This window comes from Nelumbo nucifera, chromosome 4 (genome assembly GCF_055504915.1).
Source record: "Nelumbo nucifera cultivar China Antique chromosome 4, China Antique-T2T, whole genome shotgun sequence".
NCBI lineage: Eukaryota > Viridiplantae > Streptophyta > Magnoliopsida > Proteales > Nelumbonaceae > Nelumbo > Nelumbo nucifera.
In genome coordinates, this window is record NC_142652.1 from 8,723,464 (window position 1) to 8,750,518 (window position 27,055).

Consider the following 27,055-nt stretch of genomic DNA (forward strand, 5'->3'; position numbering starts at 1 on the left):
AACAGGGTTGCTGATGCACTTAGCAGGAAGGCCAAGCTTGCAGCATTATCCACAGGCGAAGGTCCCTCTAAAAGCCAGATCAGACTGGACCTCATTGAGCGCATTAAGGAATGACTCCAAAAGGACCCCATTGCTCAGAGCTTATTGACAGCTACTCATGAAGGGAAGACTTAGGCGATTTTGGGTTGAAGAAGGCCTTATTTTGACAAAGGGAAGGCAGATATTTGTACCGAGAGTTGAAGACTTGAGGAAGACTCTCCTATGTGAATGTCACGACAGCTTATGGGCAGGACACCCTGGGTGGCAGCGTACCTTGGCACTTCTACAACATGCCTACTATTGGCCTCATATGGAGCAAGATGTTCGAGAATACACAAGGACATGCCTGATTTGCCAGTAAGACAAGCCTGAGCGTGCCAAGCCTCTTGGACTCCTACAACCTCTTCCAACGCCCTCACAACCTTGGGAGAGTGTTTCCATGGACTTAATCAGCAGTCTTCCTAAGGTGGGAGACTATGCATCCATTATTGTTGTTGTTGATAGATTTTCCAAGTATGCTACTTTCATCCTAGCACCAAAGCACCTTTCAGTTGAAGACAGCATACCTTTTCTTCAAGCACGTGGTGAAATATTGGGGAGTCCCACAGAACATTGTTAGTGATCGGGATTCCAGATTCACTAGTTCTTTCTGGACAGAGCTATTCAAGCTTCTTGGTTCGAACTTGAACTTCTCCAGCAGCAGCCATCCAGAGTCAGATGGGCAGACAGAGAGAATGAACTCCCTCCTTGAAGAGTACCTCCGCCATTTTGTATCAGCTACACAGAAGAATTGGGTTCGATTGCTGAACATTGCATAGTTCTCCGCCAACACACAGAAGAGCTCCTCCACCAATCAGAGTCCTTTTGAAGTCATCACCGGCCAACTACCAAGATGTCCACACAACATCGTCAACGACCATCAAGGGAGAAGCCCTCGAGCCTTCACTTTCACCAGGGAATGGAAAGAATGCCTTGACATCACACGAGCCTCACTAGAGAAAGCCTCCAAAAGAATGAAGAAATGGGCCGATTTGGGTAGACGGCCCGAGAACTTCCAAGTAGGTGACCTAGCCTTAGTAAAACTCCATACCCATTGCCTTAGGTTCTTTCGAAGAGTACACCCCGGGCTTGTGAGAAAATATGAGGGACCCTGTGAAATCCTAGCCAAAGTAGGAGCATCAGCCTATAAACTCAACTACCTCCATGGCTAAAAGTACACCCTGTCTTTCATGTAAGCCAACTCAAACCCTACCATGCCGACAACCAAGATACCTCCCGAAGCCAAAGCCAACGCCCACATCCATCCTACCAACCACCCAAGAACCGATCCCTTGACTCCATCCTCAACCATAGGTTGTCCCAATCCTCCCAAACATCAGAATGGGAGTACCTGGTGAAGTGGAAGGGACCTGCAGAAGAAGCCACCTGGGAGCATGCAGAAGACCTCCTTCCATTCGCAGTGAAGCTGGACGAGTACCTGAGGAAGAATCTTCGAGGACGAATATTAAATTGAGTGGGGGAGACTGTGACGGATCAGCCACCATCAACGCCCTCAGCACGCCATCTAAGTGTCTTGGGTTGGGTCCTTGTACTCTTTTTGTAAAGGGGGTATGCCAATGGAAATTATGTAAATAGTAGCATGAATATTCAGTATTTTGATGTATCAATCTGTCACTCCCCCAAAAGCTTGACGTACTCTTTGAGGGGAGGTAAGTAGTCAAGTGAGCTCATAAGCGTGTAAAGGTTAAGCACGAAATCCCCTCGACACTGTACTGTGTGCTTGTGCTTACCACTGATTAATGCAATACAAGTTGCCTTTTGTCTAATTTGTGTGCATTCTTGTTTCCTTTTGTGTGTTGTTGCTTGCATTTGTAGGCTTTCTCGACCCATCGAGCGCCGCACGAGACCCCGTGACACCCGGCTCCCCGCTCTTCATTTAAGCCCATGTACAGCTGAGCCTGAGTTTATGTTAGGGAAAATTTTCGATTCCTACCCGATATTTTGGGTCTAGTGTTATTTTGGTCCTCAAACTTTAAAATGTGTTCATTTAGTATTTGAACTTTTAAAACGTGATAATTTAATACCAGTTGTTAATTAGTTGTTAATCAACCGTTAAGTGATATTTTAAAATGACATAAATGTCCTTTGAGTGTTATTTAATTTTCTTTATCAACTATCCAAATATTGACAAAAAAAATTATAGTCCCAAATCCTTGCTTCTTCTGTTCAACAAAGTTGGGGTCATCTGAATGCCCACTCAAACTTAACCCCAACTTTCTTGAATGGAAGAAACAAGGATTTGGGACTGTTAATTTTTTTCCAATGTTTAGATGGTTGACAAAGAAAATTAAATGACATTTGAAGGGTATTTGTGTCCTTTTCAAGTGTCACTTAATGGCAGGTTAACTGCTAATTAATGACAAGTACTGGATTGTCATGTTTTGAAAGTTCGGGTGCTGAATTGTTGCATTTTAAAGTTTGGAGACCAAAGTGGCACTAGGCACAAAGTACAAAGTACTAATCAAGGATTTTCGCTTTATGTTAAGTAGGTACTAAACGCAACTCGACCCAACCCATGATCAGACTCCAGATCTCTTGCCCACAAGAACTTTGCCCACGTCTACCCACAACACACTACCTTCGTGCATTGGGAACATCTTCCTATACATAATGCTATATAGGGGATGAGATATTCTCCATTTGTGGCTGCGATGTTATGTGGGTAGACATGGGCAAAGTTCTTGTGAGCAGAAGATCTGCACTCCCATGATCACTCATAAACACAATAGACCATGTCAATCTCATGAATAGAAAGATGGCAAATTTCTTAAACTATCCGTATGGTTTAGCTAATTGGCTAACTCTACCCTCACTGTTTACATATTATCCTAAATTACTCCTACTACTTTGATAATTGTCTAAAACCTCCCTTACCATTAACCTTCTATCACACTCCATTCACATGTGACTAGTAATTAATTTCTAAAATATCCTTTATATCACATTCCATTCATCCCTCTCTCTCTCTCTCTCTCTCTCTCTCTCTGCACAAGATGGTGAACGCTTCTTTGAAGGGAGATATGACCCAAAGCACAGTCTCAACAACTCTAGCTGTTAACGTCGAAGATGTAGAACTTTAGGCTTTTATGATGGATGCTACCTTTGTCAATGGCTCAAAGTTAAAAGGTCCATCTCTCGTCGTTGAGAATCCTGGATTTTTCTTTGTCGACTATAACGTACCCACACAGGTAATGCAATTCTTCAATTCCTAATAATTAGAGTCTCAAATCTCCAAGAAAACTAGGGTTGCCAGAGCCATTTTACCATTTTCCTTCCTCTTTCATTCAGGATGTTAGGTTTAAGTTCATGAACACAATTAGGGTTGTGGAGAAACCTTTGAACATGATTTACACTCATGGACGAGGCGAGAAATTTCTGGTGTCACAATTCCTTCCATCTTTCCATCTTACATGTTGTCTCTTTGATTTACATTCATGGAAGGTAAGGGAAATTGAAATAAAAGAAAAGATGGTTCATGATATTCAGGTTCTAGGTTTTGTATGAGGATGGAAGAATTCTTATGTGTTACCTATGGAGTTGGGTTCATCTAATACCATAGTTGCAAATGAATGTCGGTTCGCTTGGCATCGACATTCGATTCTTATTCTACTGCATTTGAGGCATTTTCAGACCAATCACATCAAATCCCAACGAGGGTCCAACAACTGTTGTAAAAGTTGGGAATTTCATCCTTCTGGTAGTTGTTTCATTCATTATCAATATGCGCAAAATGGAGCTTGCCGATGTTGATTTAGAAAGATCCAAGTGGTCGATATGTTCTAGTATTAATCCTCTCTCCCTTTTTTTTGTGTGTGTTCAAATTGAATATGAGATATGTTGCTACTTGGAATGGGACGAGGGCAACAATGTAAATTTACTTATGAGACAAGGGCTGGCTGAAGAGTTCGAGGGCTGGTAAAGCCGAGGGCCTATAAGTTTGACCTGTGAAGGAAGAAACATATCAGAGGCCCCGGGTGTTATCCCAGGGGCAGGGACTCCGACGATCAAGTTAGCAAGGGTGTGGCAAAGAGGATGGATGAGGCATGAGTAGGATAGCTCAGACGAGGTCACCCGAAAGTGAGAGAGCTGAGAGCAATAAATGCCAAGATACCTTACCTAGGGAGTGACACCACTTATTTATACTTGAATCTACTTGGAGTTAGTTATAAGCAAACGGCCAGGATGTGATCTTCCCTATGCCGCGCGTCGCCATCTGAGGATGCCACGTGTACACACGCCATAGGGCCTGTCATGTGCGCCTACATCAAGATCAATGCTTAATGATACAACTGATTTTATCTGATTTGTGGTGGCAGGTGGTGGGGTTGTTTAGAGTGATAGCATCATGATAGGATCAGCTCCTCACAAATGGGCGCCTCACAAGCACATCCATCATGCATTGGGAGCATCTATTGTGAATAATAACTAATAAGTACGAGAGATGTTCCCCATGCATGATAGGATGTGCGTGTGAGGCGCCAGGTGTGAGGAGCAAATCTGGTCTCGAGAGCATCGGGGATGATGTCTGATCTAGGGGTTGGCGAACCTAACAACGATGCCATAAGCGTTGGTTCAGGTGCCTTATATAATATTGATAAGCTTGGCAAGGGACATGAGTTCAGACTGGGACATTGGTTATGCTTTAGATTTGGATTTCACCATTGACTTGCCGATCATCTAAAACTTTATGATGCCTCTCTCTCGTAAGGGAGAAATCAATCTCCCTACCTTAGCTGACATTCTTTAAGTTCCTGAAATTGAATCGTCTTTGGAAGGGAAGAGGGGAAGGCAAAATTTTCATTGGTTGGGTTTTATTTTGAGAATTTGAGGAATAGTGGAGGGTAAATTCAACATTTTATATCTTTTCGTTAGCACTTAACGATGATGACAATTGTTAGATACAATAGGGATACTTTAGGACAATATGTAAACAGTAAGAGTAGAGTTAGTCAATTAATTAAACCGTAAGGGCAGTTTAAGAAATTTGCCCTAGAAAGAATACATTGACACAATACAAGTGTAGAGAATTTCAGTACAACACAGAGAAACCCATAATAGAAATATTCAGCCTCCATTGGTAGGTTTGGCTCCACAAAATTTGGACCTGAACATAGTTGGGTCTAGGGGTGGATTTGAGTCAGAGCCGAATACTAGGCTATTTGAGCTCCACTCGCAGGAATAGCCTCAGGCTCGAGCTCAAGCTCGAGCTTGGCTTGGTTCATAGTTTGCAAGTTTGAGCTCGACTATAAGCCATGTTTTTTTTTTGAAAAATAAAAATTATATGTATAAAATTATTTTTTATTTTTTAGACAAAAATTAAGAATTATAAAAATTATCTACTATTATATATAAAAATAAAAATATTATTATATATATAATAAAAAATATTTATTTAATAGTAGACTCATGAGCCTCACGAATCGAGTTTCACTGTGCTCGAAAAGCTTGAGCTCGGCTTAATTAGCAAATGAGCCTATATATCAGACTTGAAACTTGATTTAAACCGAATCGAACCGAACTTTTCACAAACCAAACTCAAATAGCTCGTGAAAGACTAAGCTCATGTTCACCCACCCATTATGAATGAGGTCCCAGCCCTAGTTCGAATCAATGAACAATCGGTAAAAGATGCAAATTCACTTCCTTCCCTTTCATTATTAATTGTAGCTTGTAGGCATGTTTAATAAAATTTAAGTTTTGGTGTTATTCAATTGGATTTTTGTTAAAATTCATATAAGTGGGTGGTTATGGTCATAGATGTGTACAGGTCTGAAACCACTTTTGTCATACATGTATCTGAACCGGACATGACCCCTATCAATGCTTTTAATGGTGTCCTAGTGTGGACATAAATATTGACCTGTCCACACACCTTAGGCCTGATTAATTTCCATTTAACTATCGAATTAAGATTCAAAAATGCCATTTATACATGTTCAAGATTTCGACTAAGATGCATTACAATTGGGATAATGGGATCTAATCCTTTGTAGCTACTGTTTCACTTGTATATGTTGATGATGTTTTACATCAACAAGCCCTGAGGGTTCCTTGATTGGAATTCTTTGATTCCGATTTTGTTTAGAGATCGTCTCTTAAGCATATTAATTGGAATTTTTTTACTATGATTTTCTTATTCATAATTCCCTAATCAAATCCGTACACACATATACACTCTCTCTCTCTCTTGATTAGCTTAAGGCTCTGATTTATTAAACTATTTCTTCAAAAGTGGAAAGGGAAAGAGAAAGCCACCCCACCATTTAACTTGCTATGTAATGGGCATTTGAAAAAAGAACAAAAAGAAACAAGAGGAGGAAATTAAAGAAGCATGGAGACACCCACATTGGAGTTAGCAGTCTGTCTACATCACGGATCAATAGAACTCCCCGACAGCAGTTGACAACAGTCTAGCGATCGAAAGCAACTCCCCTGGGGCAGAGGGTAAGCTGTAAAGCCATAGACTCAATCAGCAACTAGCAACAAATGCCGACTTGTACTGCAACTGAAAGCTTATTAGTTTTAATTTCTTTGAATGCAGATGGGGGGATGGATGGTGCCTGCAACTTCAACTTGATGTAAGAACTTGCAAGTACCCTACAGCCTTTTTATTCATTTTCTTCAAGATAAAAGTAAATAAAACTAGCATTATATTTATGTTATGTGGTGGTGGGTCCATTTGGGGAAAAAGCTGAAAACGACGCCCTCTCATTTCTCACTGCCAGTCCAGTTCCATTGTTGTTTACCAACAAGACAATGGAAATGCTGAGTTTGTGCATGGCGCAAAATCGAATACAAAAATACAAATCGGAGAGACAAAAAAAAAAATGTATTAAAAGCCAAATAAAAAAGAATGTAAGGATACTGCATTACTGTCACATCCAAAAATGCATTAAAAACAAAATTTTGTATAATGCGAGGAAGTGCCCCAGCTCAATAGTGGTTGGAAACTTTTGTTGCAATCCCAATTGTCACACCCTCTTAATTTTTTTTTTTTTTTTTTTTTTTTTTATGCCAAGTAGAATAATAAATTAGCAATGCAAATGTCTTTATTTTTGTTTGTTTGTTTGGTGAGACCGAGGCAAATTTCTTTACCAACGAAGTGACGAACCCTCAATTTTGTTCTGGCCGGGAGGAAGAGTTGTTAGCAACGTCCAACATGCACTATATTTGGAAAGTAACCCTTCCTATGGGTATTTAAATGGCGGAATTTCCCCCTGCACCTTCTCTATTTCTCAGCATCAGTACCGCAAAATGCATGTGCACCTTGAGCTGTAAATGTAGCACCATGTGCTAAACAATGTTGAATCCTATGTGTTTGCAAAACCAATGCTGAGTACGTAGTTGAGAGTTGAGACAGCAGCCACCCGACTAACCTTACCCATCAATTAAAGGGATGAAAAAGAAAACAAGGAATCTCTCTCACACACAGAGAGACAAAAGTGCGTCTTTTTTCTGTAAAGGAGAGGAAGGGGTAGGATGTTTCCCACCATACTCATCTATGGAGGATATTGAATTGAGATAATCCATAATATAATTTTATTGCACCACCAACGGTTTCACTCAGAATCCACTACGTATAGGGGATACATACCAGGCTGATGTGGAAGATAATCAATTCCAACTCCCACAGTGCATATACAAAATGGCATCACAAGTACACAGTACAGGCTGTGAGCAAATTGAAGGATGTAATGTGTGGTCGCATCGATCCCTCACCCACCGAGCAGCAGCAATAGAGCTTACCCACATTTGTTTACAAGGTGTTTGTGGAAATGCAAACATATCTCCCTTTCAGTTTCGAAATATCAAGGTAGGTAGTTGAAGCCCTCTTACCTTGCCCAACCCATGGTATTGTGTCTACATTTGCAATACTCTCAAAATCTAATTAATGTTGTACACCTAATACCTTGACGTGAGTGCCTCCGAACCCATCAGTAATGGATTTGAACAAACTGAGGGACAGCCCCATGACGAAGGCGGCACGTGGGTGAGACGATCTCTCATTTTCGATATCAACTTCAATGGTCTGGCCTCATTGTCAAAACTGATTCTGAGTAGAAATACAAATGTGTATTATATAAATACATAGAAAATATAAGATTTTGCACTCTATTTCTACTCCTTCCAAACTGAGGCTTAGTTTCTTATTTTACTTTTATTGTGCTAAATATAAAGTAAAGCCCTAGCCCTATTTGAGTATGAGTGCCATATACATGACATTAATGGTTTCACTGTGATTCTATTTTACGGAAACTTAAAATGGGTTCTTATACGTACGGTTACCAACAAGATGATTCAAGTTTGGTAAGTTCAGGTTTTTCTTGAAAATGAATCCAAAACATTTCTGGTGACAGACAACATATAGGTAACAAACTAACAGTTCAGTGTATATATGCAAAACTGAAATTATTCTTGGATTTCATCTGATGTGGTATTTCAATGTGAATCGAACGCTACATTAATTGGGTTACAAATTAAAACAAAAATGAGATAAAAGAATATTATAATAAAGAATTTCTTATAGCAGATAGCGGGGCCAATTTTGCTTCCTCTACTTTTTTTTTTTACCATTTTGGAAGGAAAAAAATAAAGAGGTCAAAAAGAAATTTTGCCTTTTCATGCTGTCTTGAGTTTCTTTTCTCTTTTGGATTCCCTTGTCATCTAAACCAAGGAAGGTCATCATTTTTCTTGTAAGTTTTCCTTTCCTTTGTTCCATTTTCTTTGCAACCAGACACTGTGTAAGACATGTCCGGGTTCAAGAAAATACAAAGAATCATATTCTAGCTAGCTAAATTAAGTAAAGCAAATAAGTCTCAGTGAATTCAATATCAGTGTTCTTCAGTATTATTATGGTTGTAATGTAATTAAGATTGGAAATGAGAGAGGTGGGATTAAAGAGTTTGATTAGTAATATATACAAACTTTAAGAAATGGATAAACTTGAGAGACAGGTGAACTATTGCTTTTTAGGTGTAACACTGGTGAGTGGCGCTTTTGAAATTCGATACTGACACCACTAGGTATTGTAGGGGCCCTGTTATCGCTGAGAGAGAAAGAGAGGTTCCAACAAATGGTCCCACTCAAGCGTCTGTTGTCGGGTGGCACCCCGTCGCGAGGCATGGAAAAGTGGTGGCTGCACCTGCAGGGCGTTGATTGCTCACTTTCACGAGTCAGCCCATCAACAGACTCCTCATACCCCCTCCCTTCCCCTTTATACGTCCAACCGCCCCATTTGGCCTTGAGCTTCAACCTTCAGCCTTTACTCATCAGACTGACAAATTTTATATAATATAGCTATATATGCTTTGGTTCCTTAATATCAAGAACGCCACCACCTGACGCCTGTGCCCTCGCAAGTTGCAAAGCGTAGGCATTGATCATGCCGAGACATCATCAAACCTTGGTCAGCAGGGAACATTGATGGAGCCTAACCCAGAGGAATTGTCTTCTTCATCTTTGGTTCATGATCCAATTCATTTGTTGAGAGTTTGAACAATTTTGATCTAGGTCTTGAGTGGGTTTCGGTTTGTCTTCGTCCATACAATTTCTTGGCCCAGAGGAATTGTAAACGTCTAATTTGCACCCGACTCTAGGTCTAGGTGTAGGTTTAAGGTAGAACTGTAAAAGTAGTCTAGAACCCCTCACTTTTTATGTAGGGACGTTTTTTTTTTTTTCTGAATTTTAAAAGGAAAAAAATTGGTCAATGGAATTTTGATTCTTATACACCAAAAAAACCTATATTCTTTTTTCAGATTTATATGGTGATCTAAGAAAAATTGTCAACACTTGAATGGGACAAAAATGCCCTTTTTAATAATAGAATTTTATGACTAAAATGGTCATTACCTTATTTATATAAGAAATAAAAAAACACGGGTAAATGCACTTATCCGAACAAGTCTTTCCTAAAAAACACTTACATGGATAAATGTATTTATCCAGATAAATAACTTACAAAAAAACAAACGGGCCTTAATATAAATTTATAAACTTATTATTGTTGAACGCCAAAAATATTTCACTAATAAATACCCCCCACCCGGGCAAAAAAAGAAAGGATTCATCACCGTTTGGTTTGGTGATTACATGGCGGACTTTATAGCTCGATAGCTCTGTCATCAGTTTGATTGGCATGTCAATCCATTGCTGGAATTTACTGAAGAATCCAATGCAAACTTAAATATATAATCCATACTTTTTTGGTAAAAAAATATATCTAAATTACATCCGAACCTGGCAAACTTATTTATTAATGCGTCGTCTGCTTTCCCAAACTAAACATGACTTTTTACAAATTACTTGGGAAAAATTGTTTATGAAACAAGCAGCCAACAACTAGTTATTTTGATGAATGGCCAATTTATATGAGAATCAGCTGGATCGACACTTTGGAATTTGGAAATCCACTCCCGAGTCTCCTTGGTGATACACACATATCTTATTCTCTCTTTTATATAAGAGAAAAGATTAAGTAATAAATTAGTGTTTGACTAAAATTAGCTGAGGGTGAATAAATAAGAAATTTCAAGATCAATGATGGATTGATGGGAAATGAGAACAAGACTAGAAAGCAGTAGGAAGAGTAGAGGTGGGAACCGGTTTAGCACGTAGGCGTTGTCCGTGAGAGTGAGATTCCCCAATCCCCCACCCCACTCGCCGGCCCACCTTCTTTGCACGCGTATGGGAATGAGACTTCCCAGTTCCCACTTCCTAGTAGTTCTAAACATCACTTCATTCCAACTTTAAACGCTGCAGAGACGATAGGCGACGTTTCCATCTTTCTGCTTTGGTATTCCGGCAAAGTGCTTGATGTTTCTTTTTTAGGGTGAGAATCGAAATCATAAGCTTCACCCTTCTCCTTTATACTTTAATCTTTTATTTAAAAAAAAAAAAAACAAATTGATTCCAAAACAAGTAGAAAATTGTACTCATGTTCGTTTTGCTTTTTGAAAGCTCTTTTTTTTTTGTTGTTGTTGTTGTTGCTTGATCGAGTTGGTTTCAAAATTTTGATTTTGATGATGTGTAGCTGATTCTTCAATTTATCAATTTTTTTCTTCTGTGTTTGATTGAAATGGCATGACTTCTGTTTTGGATCTTTAGAGTAATTCTGCTCTGATATGCTTAAACGTGGGAATTCCCTTCTCCTTAGACCCACAATGAGAAAGCTACCAACATTCCTTTCTTTTCGATTCATCTCCTCTGGGAATTGTTGATTTCTTCCTCTTTCTGAAGGCAAGCGCAGGACTGCTTGAGTTGTTATCAATTTGGAAGGTTTCAATACAGGAACTGGTCCTCAAGGAAGTAGTATGAAGTAGTAACTAGGAGCACTGAAAGGGAAGCCTCGTTGAAGTTTGTCATTGCTAATTTAACGGCCATGTTAAGGAGTTCCTGACGAGAGAAAATAAGACCAGCAATGAAGTTCATGAAGCTTGGGTCTCGCCCCGATACCTTCTTTACCGCTGAGGACGTAAGGTAAGAGTGGAACAGATTAATATCATCACATTTTTTTTTTCTTCAAAAGCGAAAGCAATTTCCAGAGATACAAGAGTTTCAGGTCTTTCTTCCTTAAGTGCAGGACTGTCTCAACAGAAGTCTCTAGTGATCTCATACTTCAAGTCAAGGAAACGAGATATTTGCTTCACAAGGTAAAAAATTCATGACCCATTTCGACTCAGTGGTTAATTGAATTGAGTTCTTTGTGGTCCGTCCTGTAATTTGGTTGTTTTTTAAGTCATTGCAGTTTCCTCTGCTCTCCAAATGCTTGCGTCTACAGCGGCTATGCGCTGAATCTCCTGAATCCTCCCAAAACCAAATAATCCAACTGCCAGACTTCCCGGGTGGAGCAGAGGCCTTTGAGATCTGTGCCAAGTTCTGCTATGGCATTATCATCACCCTTAGTGCCTATAACATTGTAGCTGTTAGATGTGCTGCTGAATACCTACAGATGACAGAGGATGTGGAGAAGGGAAATCTCATCTACAAGGTTGAAGTTTTCTTCAATTCCTGCATCCTCCGTGGGTGGAAGGACTCGTTAGTAACACTACAGAGTACAAAGTCCTTTCCTTTATGGTCAGAAGACCTTGGCATCACGAACCGAACCATAGATGCCATTGCCTTAAAAATCCTAAGCCATCCCTCCAAGGCAAATTTGTCGCACAGCTACTCCAGGAGATGCAGAGATGATGTTTCATGCAACGGAACAGAGATCCAGCGACATAAACCTGCATCGAAGGGGTGGTGGGCCGAGGATATTGCAGAATTGGGTATAGACCTCTATTGGAGAACCATGGCCGCAATTAAATCCGGTGGAAAGTTACCGTCTAATCTCATAGGCGAGGCATTGCAGATTTATGCTTCTCGATGGCTACCCAGCATGTCTAAAGATGGGATTGCTTCCAGTAAGCATGATATTCCTGATTCTTTTCCTGATTCGGTGGGAGAGGTAACAACAAAGTACCGCTTGCTTTTGGAATCGATTGTAAGCTTACTTCCATTGGAGAGAGATGCTGTTTCTTGCAGTTTCTTGCTTAAGCTCTTGAAGGCTGCAAGCATACTCCGTGCTTCCTCTTCTTCAAAAATGGAACTGGCCAGAAGAGTGGGAATCCAGTTGGAGGAAGCGACAGTCTGTGATCTGCTGATACCATCTCTGTCATACACAAGTGACACATTATACGATGTCGATATAGTCATAGCCATACTGGAGCAGTTCATGTTGCAAGGACAGAGTCCCCCAACAAGCCCTCCAAGAGACAAGGCAGTTTTTGAGAGGAGAAGATCACGATCTGCGGAGAACATTGATTTTGGGTTCCAGGAGAGTAGGAGGTCCTCTTCAGCATCACATAGCTCAAAACTAAAGGTGGCGAAACTCATTGACAGGTATCTTCAGGAGGTTGCTCGGGATGTGAATCTGTCTCTGTCCAAGATGATTGAACTTGCTGAGGCCATACCAGATTTTGCAAGGCCTGATCATGATGATCTATACAGAGCTATTGATATTTTCCTCAAGGTAATCTGCATCTAAGAATTCTTTATTAATTTTCATTTTCTATGACTAGCTGAGTAGATAAAAATATATCTCTTGGCCTTCGGAGGGTTTTAGAAATTCAATTAAGCAGACCTACCAGTTTAGCATTACCAAGGTCTATAGGCATGTAACTGGAGGCCACCTGGTTCATGGTCATGGGTTCAATATCAAGTCCCAACTATTAATTGCTAGAAGTCCTCTGGTTCAATGAAACCACACAGTTACTGAGTCATGCTGGTGGTAATTCTGTTGATAAACTGAATACTGAGAAAAATGTGCCTACTGGATGATTGTAAATCTCCAGTCCTTTTGGTGAGTATGAGGAGAACTAAAAGGGGGGGAGAAATAGAGAAAAAGGTACATTCTGCACCTTTGCAATCATCCAATCAGTTATAATGTGGCCCTGTAACTAGATGTGCTTGTGTGTGCCATGTTTGCTAATATATTACTTTCTAAGAATAATTGCTACATATGGTACTGAATTTACAATTTACTTAGTAACAAAACAGTTGGGAGCAATGCACTCATTTGTATTGGGCTTCCTGTATCATATCATTCAGGCACACCCAGACCTTACAAAGAGTGACCGTAAACGCCTGTGCCGAATCCTTGACTGCAAAAAGCTATCCATGGAAGCATGCATGCATGCAGCACAAAATGAGCTACTTCCACTGAGGGTTGTCGTGCAAGTTCTATTCTTTGAACAGGCAAGAACCACCTTGGCCGGTGGGAAAGTGACTGAACTCCCTAAAAACATCAAGGCACTTCTTACCCTGCATGAAAATGATCCAGACCAAAGGCATCTACGATCATTACACACCACTGAAACCAGCCCTGTGGATGATGAGTGGAGTATCTCTGGCCTCAAATTACCAAAGTCAAAGCTGTCAACTCTAAGAATGAAGCTGGATGAAGATGACAATGAAATGGATGACAATGTCAGTCACCAGGAAGGAATCGTCAAGACCTCTAGGCTTAAGGCTTTCTGCTCCCTTCCAACTAGACCCAAGAGAATGTTCAGTAAATTGTGGCCAAAATGAAGAGAGCTGCAGGTGAAAGACATTGATTATATTTTGTTTATTTCCAAGGTTAGGGAATGGTAATGCAGAAAGGTGAGCACATGTCTCCTGTTCCTTTCTCTTTTCTTGCCCAACACAAGAAAATTATAGGAAGCAAATCATTTTGCATCTATGATGTATTTTATTCTAATAAGAAGCTAGATGTTTAGGAGATGGGAGGAAAATTTCTTCAAATATCTCAAATTGTGAAGCTGCCTGGGACCCCAGATTTGTAAATGATCAAATGTGGGACATAAATTGTTAATTTTGAATGTAAAATCGTAATGTCTCTCTAATCATTGGTTATTACTTACTAAGACCCCATTTGTTATATCAAATTCAACCATGGTCTTGTTCTTGCATTTGATTTGTGGACAATAGTGATTACCCCAAGCTTGCTAGAAGAATCAATTATTATCATACTGATAAGTGATAAATAAGGTGAGATTGATGTATTATTTCTCTGAAAGAGCAAAAATATTGAGAAGAATCAACAACCATACTGATAAACTGGATGGGCAAATTTGTTTGAAAAATCAGGATTTGTATAAGCTTTACTTATTTATTTAATTGTAATCAGACATTGCCATGGTCCCATGGTTCTGAGAAATCTAAGGACCCAAGCATGAAAAGTCTTTTCTATAACAAATTTGAAAAGGAAAATGTCCACCATGCTATCTGCACAGCTGGAACCTATTAGATTGATTATGAATAAATACCCTGCGAGACAAATACTTGTTTTCTGCTTAATTGATGGTAGAAGCTGTACAAATAAATGCTTTATCTACCTAGCTCTAGCTTTTTTGTGATGACTGATGGATATCTGTCTGAAATCTGAATGCTTGGGACATCCATTAATGACACTGCAATCTGGATAATGAGCCGTGGTGGTTTTGCAGCTTGCTGCCTTCACCAGTTCACTGACCATACAGGAATTCAGTGATCTCTATACATATTAGCTTGTTCGCCAGGGTCATAACGTCTCCATGTTTGCATTCTTCTTTTTTGTTTCTCTTGATAAAGGCATGATGGCTATACTGGAACAAGTGGTACTTTGTAAGCTGTGCCATACAACTTTGGCTCAGTTGGGAAGAGTGCAATGTATCATAGTGGCGAATGCGACACATCACTGGCGATGTGAGCAATGTTACAAAGGCACTGTACAGTGTACACCACACATCTGGAATATTTTCTATGGCACTCATCTACTCCAGATGTGTGGTCTACGATGGACTTGTAAGTTTCATAAAGAAGGGCTACTAAGTGCTAGCGTGAGTGACCGTTTCTAACCAATCAATTAGTGACAAATGGGACTTAAACAGTACAAGTTCAGTTATGGATGTCAAATGCACAATCTGATCTGACAATAAATGGTTTCCTTCGACAAAATTAAAATCCTTTTTTTTTTTTTTCTCACTGTGCAAAATAGGGGTGACAATGGACTGGACCGGGGACCACACAAGACAAGGCTTTGGTTATGTAAAAAAAAAAAAAAAGGCTTTTAAAGTAACTCAGTAAGCCTGAAAATTTATGGGCCGGACCAGACTGGGTTAGAAATGATCATCCCTACTCGAAAGGTATTCAATATAACAAGTTTTACGAGCAGATATTCACAATGTTTCTGATCCTTAGCTAGACATCTGTGATGTGTGGACTCCAGATCCAGATGTTGTTATAGTTAAAGAGTGAGACATAACGTTCCAGATCTCTCTGTTGTACTGTGGGGTGTATTTATAAGGCGTAGAAGTAGAACAACACAAATTTGTAAGCTTGGTAACAATGTCTGTTGACTAATAAATTAACTGAAGCTGGTGGTGTAATGACAGGTGTGTCTCTGGTGCACAACAGAACTGTTCATGTCCAAAAGATAAGGTAAAATTACACAGATAAAGTTACCCAGATAAGGCAAATTACACAAACACGAGAGTGGGAAAGAGAAATAGTTTGTCAACACTCAACAGTAGCGAAATTGCTAATATAGCGAATTACTGGCCTCTACGGAGCTCTCGGTGCTGGTGGTTGTATAACTGTATCCTTCTGAGCATGAGGCAACTCTTGAAGAGTTGCTGAGTCTATACTTTTGGTACGTTGGAGACTGGGTTGACGGTGAAGCCGACAACGGAATGAACCGTTATGTGTCGTTGGAGAGCAAAGACAATTGTTCATCTTTACACCACTTGACTGTCTCATCAATCCGGGCGTGGGTGTTGGTGCTGCTGCCACCGACTCCCCCGTGCTGGTCTCCGACGGAATCTCAACCAGCATCCCCTTACCCCTGGTGTACGTATTAGCTTCTGCTGCCTCCTTTGTCGTCTCCATTGCCACCTTTTTTTTCTCCCTACGAGGATCCACAAACCTATAAGATTCTATTTTTAATGACAAACCGAACGGAAGGGAAAATCCTGATCGATGGTTTGCCAACGCTGGACTGCAGTGGGCCTTTCATCTGGCTAGGCTCAAATCTAGGCTGCCCTATATATATGGAAATCTAAGAACAAAAGCTTCGTTTCCATTTTCCAGATCAAAATCTTAGCCTTAGCCAGGAGAATGGGCGATCCTAACCGAGTCAGGACTAACCATCAAGCCTCAAGGTCTGGTCCAGTCCAGCCCTTTCCGTCGTAAAATTACTTGCAGAAGGCCTTAGCTAAGGCCCGGAAAAGAAGTAAAGAACCAAAAACACTATTTCTTTTATGTATATTGGTCCAATTATAATTAGAAAAACGTTTTCCTAATAACAAGACTCTTTTTCTTTTTTCAATGGAATCATCTCCATACCTCGCAGTTTCTATTTATTCAAGTTGAACCTTGAATCGCCTGCAACAGCTTTACCCAAAGAAGCTCGTCGTTAATGAAGATGAAAGAGCAGTCACAACCTTACCTTCAAGAGTCTTCATTATTCCAGTACTAATTCTCTTTTAAACATCCGCAGCTCCACCTCCTCCCCCCTCTCTCAATCGATCGCTCACGAGAGTGACAATAAACAACCCACCAATGTCGGTTGCTTTTGGTAATAGTTCAACCACTCCCGACTCGATCACATCTTACGTACCTTTTTTTTTTTTCTCTCTGAATCACGAGAGAAATCAAAAGAGGCTTTTTTCATCATCTTTGTTAAAGAGAGTTTAGTTTCTCGTGAGGTGTGGATTCCTTCCAACTTGCTTCCGCAAATCTATTATCTAAAATCCAGTCATGCTATTCCTGCTTGATGCTTGAGAGATGAGTTGGCTTGGCTACCTTCATTACTTGATAGAAATTAATGTGCCTCCTAAGTCCTACCTAACGTACAGTCAGTGCTATTCACAACGTGGCGCACTAATCCCCTCCCTGGTTCTTGGTTGTTGAGCCCACATCCTCCCTTCTGCGGGCCCCCAACCACCACGCTCATGGCCCACTTGGCAGGACACGGAGGCCACCTTCAAGGCTTCAATTATAGATCATCAAACAACAAAAGGTCCACCTACCTCAGGGAACATTACCAAAATACGGCCTAACTCCCACTGTCTCCGGTATGGTTTTTCTGCACAGCAAACTCTAGATTCATATTGTTTGTTGAATTACCTGACCAATTCAGAAAATCCAACGCATCCACTTCTTTTAAATTTTAGGCCCCGTTTGGTTCGTGGGAATAGGGGTCTGGAATCGGAAATGGAAAGAATTATTCTGATTCTAATTGTTTGGTTTGATGGAATTAGAATCTCATTCCCATTCCTATTGAAATAGCATTTCCTCATTTGAGGGAATGGCCATTCCCTGCCCCTCCCTTGGGAATGAAATCCCATTTCTGCTGACTTCAATTCCCATTCCATTTTTTGTCTGAATCAAACAGACAATGAGAATGGGCCATTCCAAATCCGATTCTGGAGGACTTCGATTCTGATTCCAACTGTGAACCAAACGGATCCTTAATGTTGAGTAAAAGTTGACGCCTGAGGCCCATAACATGCCATATTCAGGATAGGTTCGTCAATGGACTGGATATTGATCCAATCCGACCCGGTCCAGTATGAATTTATTACACATGATGGATCAGGCCCAGTAGAATTATCATCAGAATCTGAATCAAAATTCCTCAAAAATTGGAATGAAAATGCTCTATTCCCATAGTTTGTTTAGTTAAGAATTAGAATCAGATCAAATGAGAATTTATTCCCAAAAGAGGGGGAGGGAATAGCCACTCCCTCAAATGAGAGAATGCCATTCAGCAAGAATTGAAATGAGATTCCATTCCACTCAATCAAATAATTGGAATCGAAATGGGCCATTCCAATTTCAAATTCAAACCCCTATTCTTAAACAGGCCCTTAGAGTTTTTGGTTTTCAATTAGAAGATTAGCAATAAAGAGATGCGGTTTATCTGGAAGAAGACTACATTCTTTGATAGATTAGGGGTGTCGAAGAGGTCTATGTAAATAACTCTTCTCATTGTCATCGCCTCTTTCCACAAGGCCCACAACTATCGGAGTAGAATTTCCATCAATCCTCCAAAGGTCGGATATCAATTAACCAGGCGTTGCAAATTCTAGTGCGAAATCCAAAAGAACATGGAGCCATCCGGACGGTATGGAAACATGTTTATTTTATTTTTTTTCCCCTATAAGCCAATACTTTCAAGTTTATTGGGACATATTTGTAGCCCATTTTGATTACTCACATTAATTGCATGATTAGATGGTGAGGACTTCTCCTCTGTGGTAGACTTGGCATCCTCCTCTACCACCTATTAACTACTAACATGGATGATTTCTCTTACCATTCAAATTAATTGCACAAGGTTAATATGGGTTTAAAGTTCTAATTATCCTAATTAACCGGAAGTAACTAAAGTATTAAAAGTACATTTATAGATGGATCGGATTCTGACTTGTATAGACATCTATGAAGACTCTAAGTTGGCCTGTTTGCACAACAATAAGAAATTTTACACAATTTAAGGGTTTCTTTGGTTCACAGACGATATACGAATCAAAATCCCTCGGAAATAGAATCGGAATGGTCTATCACCATAGGCCATTTGGTTCAGACAGGAATGAGAATACGAATTGAAATCAACTGAAATGATTTCATTCCTAAGGGAAGAAGAGGGAATGGCCATTCCCTCAAATGAAAAAATACCATTCCATCAGGAATGAAAATGCGATTCTGATTCGGTTTAACCAAACAATTTGAATCGGAATTAGAATAGCATACTCAGATTCCACTACCAAATCTCTACTGCAAACCAAACAGTCCTTAAAATTTCTGACCGACAAATTGGGATGCAACTTGGGTGGGCTCAGGCTGGCTTATGTCAAAAATGCGCCCTTAGCTTTGCTGGCATGCATAGTAGATAGAAATAAGTTAAGAAAGGAATATGTGATGTTTTTTGAAGAGATGTGGATGATGCATGACAGATGTGAAGAGGTAATTAGAGAGCTCACATCAGCGGTGCTTATCTAGAAGATGTATGAATCGGAGGAAACATCCAAGGAAGTGAGCAAGGAAGGATTTTGGCAAAGTTCATGAGAAATTAGAGTCTCAACATTCAGTTGGTTGAGGAGAAAGCAAAAAATGGTTCTAACTTTAGTTACCCCAAAGTAAAACAATTAGAATGGGAGCTGGACCGAGGCCTAAAGAAAGGGGAAATTTACTGGGCTCAGAGATCTAGGATAATTAAACTAGCTGAATCATGGAAACAGAAGCACCATTTTTTTTTCCACAATGCAATCACAAGAAGGAGGGTAAGTAACAGAATTTTGAAAATCAAGAACAATGATGGAGACTGGATAGAAGGACAGGACAAAGTAGGTAGGGTTATTATTAACCATTTTCAACAGATATTCACTTCAAACAACCCTGTTGAGATTGAGATAGCTATAGAGTACCTGGAAAGGAAACTCAATGAGGAGGATAATGAAGGTCTTTAGAAAGAAATTATTGATGAGGAAATCAAGGAGGTTCTGTTCCAGATGGCCCCAATGAAAGCTCTGAGCCCTCATGACTTCCCAAATCTGTTCTTTCAGAATTACTAGGAGATTGTAAAGGATGGGGTAATCAAGGAAATAAAAAACTTCTTTAACAAAGGAGTTCTCAATAGGAATCTAAATGCCACTTATATTACCTTGGTCCACAAAGTAAAAAAATAAATAAATAAATATAAAAATCTGCCCAGTTCAAACCCATCAGTCTACATAACACGGTCTATAAAATAATTTCAAAAATTCTGGTTAAAAGGCTAAAATCCATACTTAACAGAGTCATTTCCCGAAATCAAAGTGCCATCATCCTAAGAGGTCAATTGTGGATAATATCTTAATTGCTCATGAGGTGATGCACCACATGAACAAAACAAAGGCTAAACATGACTCTAGGGCTGTAAAGCTGGACATGAATAAAGCGTATGATAGAGTTGAATGGGAGTTTCTTAACGAAGCAATGCAGAAACTGGGATTTAGTGAGGAATGGGTTAGCTAGGTCATGACTTGTGTCCAAACTATCTCATATCAAGTGCTAGTAAATGGAGTTCCATCAAAGAAAATTTGGCCACAAAAGGGATCTGCGGCAAGGAAATCCCTAATCCCCATATCTTTTTTTAATATGCTCTGATGTTCTCTCTGTCATCCTTAATAAATTGGTAGAGAGGAAAGATTTATTTGGAATTAAGATATGTAGGCAGCCCCAGTAATTTCTCATCTTTTATTTGCATATGATAGCTATCTCTAGAATTTGTGTGGAGCTAAAATTGCATTAACCAGAAGCCATTGCATGGACCGGAGAAAAATTCAAGATCATATCTCCGTCCCACAGAACATCCCCACCGTGTATTAAAAACATCTCCCGAAGATGACATCATTGAAACTGTACAATCATCAGAATATGTTCTTAATACACGACAAGGATGTGCTGCGAAGCGTTGTGGGATGCCTCCTGGGGCGGAGATGTGAAGTCGACAAATTCATGCGCAGACCACCAGGCTGGGCAACCTATCATAAATGTGCACACCAATGTTTCTGATTGTTTTGGTTGAAGAAATGTATATAACAGCCTAAAAATCCAATGAATATTTACCCAAGGCAGATATCTACATTTAAAGTGTTCATACAATAAATTAATGTATAACAGCTGTTTATCTTCAGGTTACGTTCCAAACAAGATTATCAAAAATCCAATTAGACAAATTAGCCCAATTAGAAGTAAAAGCATCTTGGATGTTTATCAATATGGATCTTTGACTTGCTTCAAAATTGATGGATTGGATCTTTTAATTAAAGTATTCTGGTTGTTTTAGATGAGTTCGTACAGAAAAATACAGGTTTTAGGGGAAGAGAGATGAAGAGTGAAAATAGGATGGAAAGTAAAAATGTACAAAACTAGAATTTTGAGCTATATAAATTAAAAGATAAATAACAAAAAAATAAACTAATTGGGTGGACTGTTTTAAATGAGAAACCACCACCTATGCAAAGAACAGGTGGTGGCAATCAATCATTTTAACTGTAAATCTACAGCAGATTCAAATGCAACTGCAAAATGAAGCAACAACAATGTACTTGGGTTCGGCCCCTTATATCTACTTTTTTTCATGAGTCCCATCATGTATTCGAGTTGCCGAAACTCACTATGCTTATTGGAAATAAATGAAAGAAACAGAGAATTGAATAAATGAAAAATCTGTCATTTTGTATCTATTTGTATTTATCTCTTTTCAAATTGCGCCTAAACAATTTCAAAAATTTGTCAAGAACCGCAACTTCTTTTTATCAAAACAAGCATAGCCCAAATAAAACTATAGTTAGGCGGAGGCAAAGTTCAAAATATTGATATGGTGTATCGAGATATTTGATATGTTTTTTTTCTTTAAAACTGGTTTAAAGGAATTGGTCTAGGATCCCTCCATCCCCTGAATCGATCAAACCCCCGATACACCCACACCCACTGTAAGAACATATTAGAAGAGTCCCAAAATGATACGTAAGGATAGTTTGAACCTTGGGCGTTGGCAAACTTGAATAAACCATGGACCATTAACAACTAAAATGTACGAAAGATTTATAACATAAATGAAAAAGCAGTATATATATATATATATATATATATATATATATATATATATGAGGAGCTACAGAAATCACAACTCTAGGGGTGACCGGTGACCGGTGACCGGTGACCAGTGACCGGTGACGGGTGACCCTTTCCCAGGGTACAAATATTAGTGCTCAAAATCAAATTCCAAACCTTCCAGCTAGAACCATTTTCTTTAATAAATAAACTTCAGGTCGTGTTATTATATAGTGATTAATAAATAAAGCTTTAACTTTGCTTCTCCAACATTTAATGTTTTATATATCCAAACACGTAAAGTAAAAAAGGGGCTCTGTAAAAACATCCGTACCTCGACTATTACGTACCCGCATGCAGTCATTTATAGTATAATGAATAATATAATCAACAAAGAATGTCTATCACAGTCCCTGAATTGTTAATTAGACAAGAATCAAGCAGTAATTATCAGAACCCAAAGGCCAAAGTAGATGAAATTTATTCTCCAATCTCTCTAACCTATAAAATTTACTAAAAGTTAATTGTTGGTGACGATTAGAAGCAGCCATTAATATAGAAGAAAATAATATTAAAAAAAATGGCACAAGAGAGGATACAAGTAAAAAGAAGACAATTATGCACAACCTTTTCCAGCTCCTAAGTCTGCTGAAACCCCTTGGATGGTGAACCCAAAAACAAAAAGATATCGCAACCCGTTCTTCATGGTTCATGCTGCTGTGAGAGACTCGGAAAGAGACAGCATCTCTGAATCTCTTGATTAGATTAATAAAAGAAAAGAAAATCAAGAGGCCCAAGGTCAACTTGACTTATTATAATAAATCACAACTACTCATCAAATAATAGAAACGTCTATACAAATATACATGAACAGTACTTTACCTATCTAAGAATGCGAAATACAGACGAATACCAACTAATATGGGAAATTCTGAAAGGAACAGTACGTAATAAAGGATGGTGATATTCAAATCACAGATACCGGAAGAGCTTTGATCAATCAAAACATCTCCATCCATTTTGATGAGTACCTCCTGATTTGTCACCTCTTTTATGATATGATACCAGTTTGATTGGATAGTAAGTTTTTCGGGTATCACAAGTTAAAAAAGCGTTTATAGAAATGTACTACGTGGCTTCATTATTCACCGTTCAAATGAGCATTCCTTCCTGTTCAAAAGAAGCGAAATTCCATTCGTCACATTATTTTCTGAGTAAGAAAGATAAGAACCTATCACAGAGAGAGAGAGAGAGAGTTAAAGTCTTGACTGATGATAGTAGTAGACTGTAGTAACAAGCTTACAGGACCAGGACGTGACTACATCATGAGAGATGGCCTTACTTGAAACAAAAACTACACAAGGGGAAAGAGAGGAATTGCACCCAAGGATACAATCGGAAAACATAAAAGAAAACGACTCAACTTCATGCAAATTAGAAATAGGGCATCGTTTCTAGCTTTCTATCATCCGTTCCGTTGACTTGGATACGATGAAACAAGGCTGTTACAAGTTGACCCTTGAGAGAGAGAAAAAAAGAAAACAGTCCAACGCTTCCAACATCAAGCATTCTGCTGCAACTTAGCAGCAAAAATATCTAAAAGCTCTGGATATTGCATAATATCTTCCAACGTCCCTTCAGTCATTAAAGGAAAGTTTGTTGATGCTTCATTGTAGAATGGCGTCTGCTGCGAATGCTGACCAACCTGAGGAACCTCAACCTGCTGGGTTTGTCTTTGATAATCTAAATATAGCCTTAAATGTTGATTTTCAATCTCCCTTTCAACGAAGGATGAATCCAAGCTCATTTCAGACACAGGAGCAACTAAGGACTCTCGACTGTAATTCGACATCTTTGACGAGGAGAGGGATTCGGTAGAGTTGGGCTTTGGAAAAAACCCGCTGATAATTTCCTGTAATAACCCAGAATCGGGTGACTCAGAGGGAAAGAACTCCATGTCGTCGGTTGGTTTTTTCGTGTCAGCCTCAGGCCAAGTGTAATCCTGACGATCTTCAACAGCGAGGAGACCGGGAGACGAACCTTTCAAAGACAACTCGATTAAATCACTGCCAACACCACTAGAAAAGGGAGGATTAGTCGCAGAAAAGAAAGAACAAGGAGCAGAAGGAGGACAGCCGCAGTAGGGTATTGAGGGATCATGCAACTGTGAAGCGGACGAGCAAGAGGAACCGGAAGACGATGTAAGGAAGTCACGAAGGAAGTGCATATTAGGAGAAGAGTTTCTTTGAGATAACCCAGAAGCGTCGACTCCTCGAGTATTAGACCAGTACGACCAATCAGAGCACACCACGTTTCTGTTGGTGGGTAAGTCCCTCGTCGACGGGGCCGAAGGTCTTGAGAAATCAAACGGAGGGAGCAGATGGCCAGTGGAAGAGTGAGGGGGTGAATTAGGGTAGACAAAGTTAGTTCGAGCCTTGAGACCGCGCATGGCACGAGCAGCGCAGTCGTAGGCGCAGGCAGCCTCTTCGGCCGTGTCGAATGTACCCAACCAACGTCTTTCTTTGGACTGTGGGTCTCTTATCTCAGCAGCATATCGACCCCATGGACGTCTGCGAACACCTCGGTATCGCATGGTTCCACCTCCGCCACCACCATCCTTCAAGGACCTTTTGTTGTTGCATTTCTTTTGTTGTTCGGTGCTGCTGAGGTCCTTGGAGTCAGGTTCCGGCGAGTAGGTCAGACCGTTAAGTTGCCTCATTGCTTCTTCCATGGCTCTTGTTGTTATGATATAGATAAAAGATGAGGGGCAGAAAGAAAAGGTCAGAGAGAGAGAGAGAGAGAAGCGGGTTTGAGTCAGGACTCAGGACTTGGCACCTGGAGAAGAAGTGTGATGGGGTGTATTTATAGAGGCTGTGAGAAATTGAGGAATACGAAGTGACTGACTCTGATATTTACTAGACAAAATTCAAAAAGGAATTGTATTTTCTAACGACTGAGATGTGTTGTGGAGGAACCGTTGTTTATATGGAGGATCATGATCTTTCTTTCTTCTATCAGTTTAGTTCCCCTTTATTAAATTTCTCTCGAATCCCCTATTTTTAATAATCCCCGGAAATTGCATGCATGAAACAATGTTATGATTTAACTTTGTTATCGTCCCCGTCCCACACTGCTCTCGAGGTGAGTCTCTTTTACATTAAAACACTTTTATTTCAATCTTGTTTTGATGTAAATATGCGTGTGACAGCTAAGAGCAATATTGGTCAGTAATTGCACTCAACTATTCCCCAGATAAGCTGGGGAAAGGAAAGGAAGGAAAGAGGGTTAATTTGTTGTTTGCTGTTTACGGGTGGGAGAGTTTGATTGATGTGGATTGAAATTTGAGCTTCTAGTTTCAATTCCGGATTTTCTTGCTGTTTGTTTACACTTGAAAATTGAATTATTTTTCCTTCTCCGTCGGTCCGTCCAACATGTTGTAATAAAGAAAAAGGATTTTTGGAGCAGAGTTGAGGGAGAGAAGAGTTCTTACTGTATTTTGGGGAGTTGAAGAACTGGCCTGCCCTGCCCTGCGTGATTATCATTCTGAATGATTACACTGGCGGCGCTCAGAAGTTGTTCCTTGCTCTTTCTTTTTATATTCTTAAATTTCTTCTTTTCTTTCCCTCTTTCTCTGGGGTTTTTCATTTATTAAATAAGCATTCTTACCTGCAATATATACACCTGTATTTACATTCTTCATTCTTCTGTATGTGTGAGTTTTTGGTTATGGGTTTGAAAACCAAGGTTTTTCTTCACATGGACTTGTCTGTTCTAGGTTCATATAGGCTCTTTAAGAGGTGTTAGGGTTCATAGGCAGATCAGATCAGATGGAAGGGATACCAGAAAAAGTCTACTATTCCTCTAACAGATAGATCCTGTTCTGTTCCTCTGTAACAACAAACAACCTCTCTCCTCTCCTCTCCTCTCCTCTCCTCTCCTCTTTCCAAAACTGCCTTCATGCTTCCCTCCTGTCTTCTCTATGTTCGTTCATTGTAATTTTTTTTTTTTTTAAATAAAGTATCAGCAAAATTTCACTTCTCTCCTCTTCCCCCAAGAATTATAATAATAAAGTATAACAAAATCCATATTAAATATCTTTACTCATCCATAACCAACTTTATCATCTTGATTAAGAAAAAAACAATCCTTGTGATCGATGTAATAGATATCATCAATTTATTATCATCTCGTTGGAGTAGTAGTAATGCTTCTCATGAAAAATAATAGTAAAGGCCTTATTAAGTTGTTTGTCATGCAATTTTATTATTTTGCATCAGTGCAAAAGTATGAGGGTACAAATAAATTAAGTGCATATAATTTATTTTTTATTTCAGTTTTTTGTTTTATTTTAAGCCTAAAGTAAAAGTAAAAGCTATTTTTTCTCATTTGCACTCCCATGTATTTATACTAGTGTGAAGTTAAATAGTTGCACTACAGACATTACATTCTAGTCCACAAATGCAGGTTTGATTTTAAGTAATCTTTTGAATGATCTTAGCAATTATTTGTTTACAAGAGTGGCACATCCCTGATATTCAAATATATGCATTAATAGACAAAATCGCCCACATATTTTGAGTTATTTGACGATTATTAATGGCTTTTTTTTTGGTCATTTTCACTACGATAAGGCCATAATCAGACTTTCCCATAGGCATTAAGAGTGTGCCCACTTTATGAGAAAATAGCAAGTAAGAAGTTGTGCCCTCATCACTTCTCTTAAGTTAAGATGTTAGACAGGAGAAGACAGGAGAAGATCCTCTCAGAGTAAATAGAATCAAAGAGGAACCAGCTTTTCACACTTGTGTTGGCGAGTAGACAGAGAAAGGGGGAATAA

General features: G+C 39.4%; 2 protein-coding genes across 5 annotated transcripts; one reads left to right on the forward strand and one right to left on the reverse strand.

Moving 5' to 3' along the window:
- The first annotated feature begins 10,678 nt into the window (after positions 1–10,678).
- On the forward strand, positions 10,679–14,522 carry LOC104591506 (BTB/POZ domain-containing protein At1g67900). Of its 4 annotated transcripts, none has more exons than XM_019196721.2 (5): positions 10,679–10,927; positions 11,203–11,574; positions 11,678–11,747; positions 11,834–13,108; positions 13,687–14,522. In XM_019196721.2, the coding sequence occupies exons 2-5, from the start codon at positions 11,516–11,518 to the stop codon at positions 14,164–14,166; spliced, it is 1,884 nt and encodes a 627-aa protein (XP_019052266.1). In that variant the 5' UTR covers positions 10,679–10,927; positions 11,203–11,515; the 3' UTR covers positions 14,167–14,522. The 4 variants fall into 4 exon arrangements, with proteins under 4 accessions (XP_019052266.1, XP_019052267.1, XP_010248658.1 ...); XM_019196722.2 differs by having other exon boundaries at positions 11,335–11,574; XM_010250356.3 differs by having other exon boundaries at positions 10,682–10,927; positions 11,335–11,574; positions 11,843–13,108.
- Positions 14,523–23,535: 9,013 nt separating this feature from the next.
- On the reverse strand, positions 23,536–25,033 carry LOC104591971 (ethylene-responsive transcription factor ESR1-like). The gene has a single exon (XM_010251126.3). It carries the CDS (start codon positions 24,947–24,949, stop codon positions 23,780–23,782), a length of 1,170 nt encoding a protein of 389 aa, XP_010249428.1. The 5' UTR covers positions 24,950–25,033; the 3' UTR covers positions 23,536–23,779.
- Between the last annotated feature and the right edge of the window lie 2,022 nt (positions 25,034–27,055).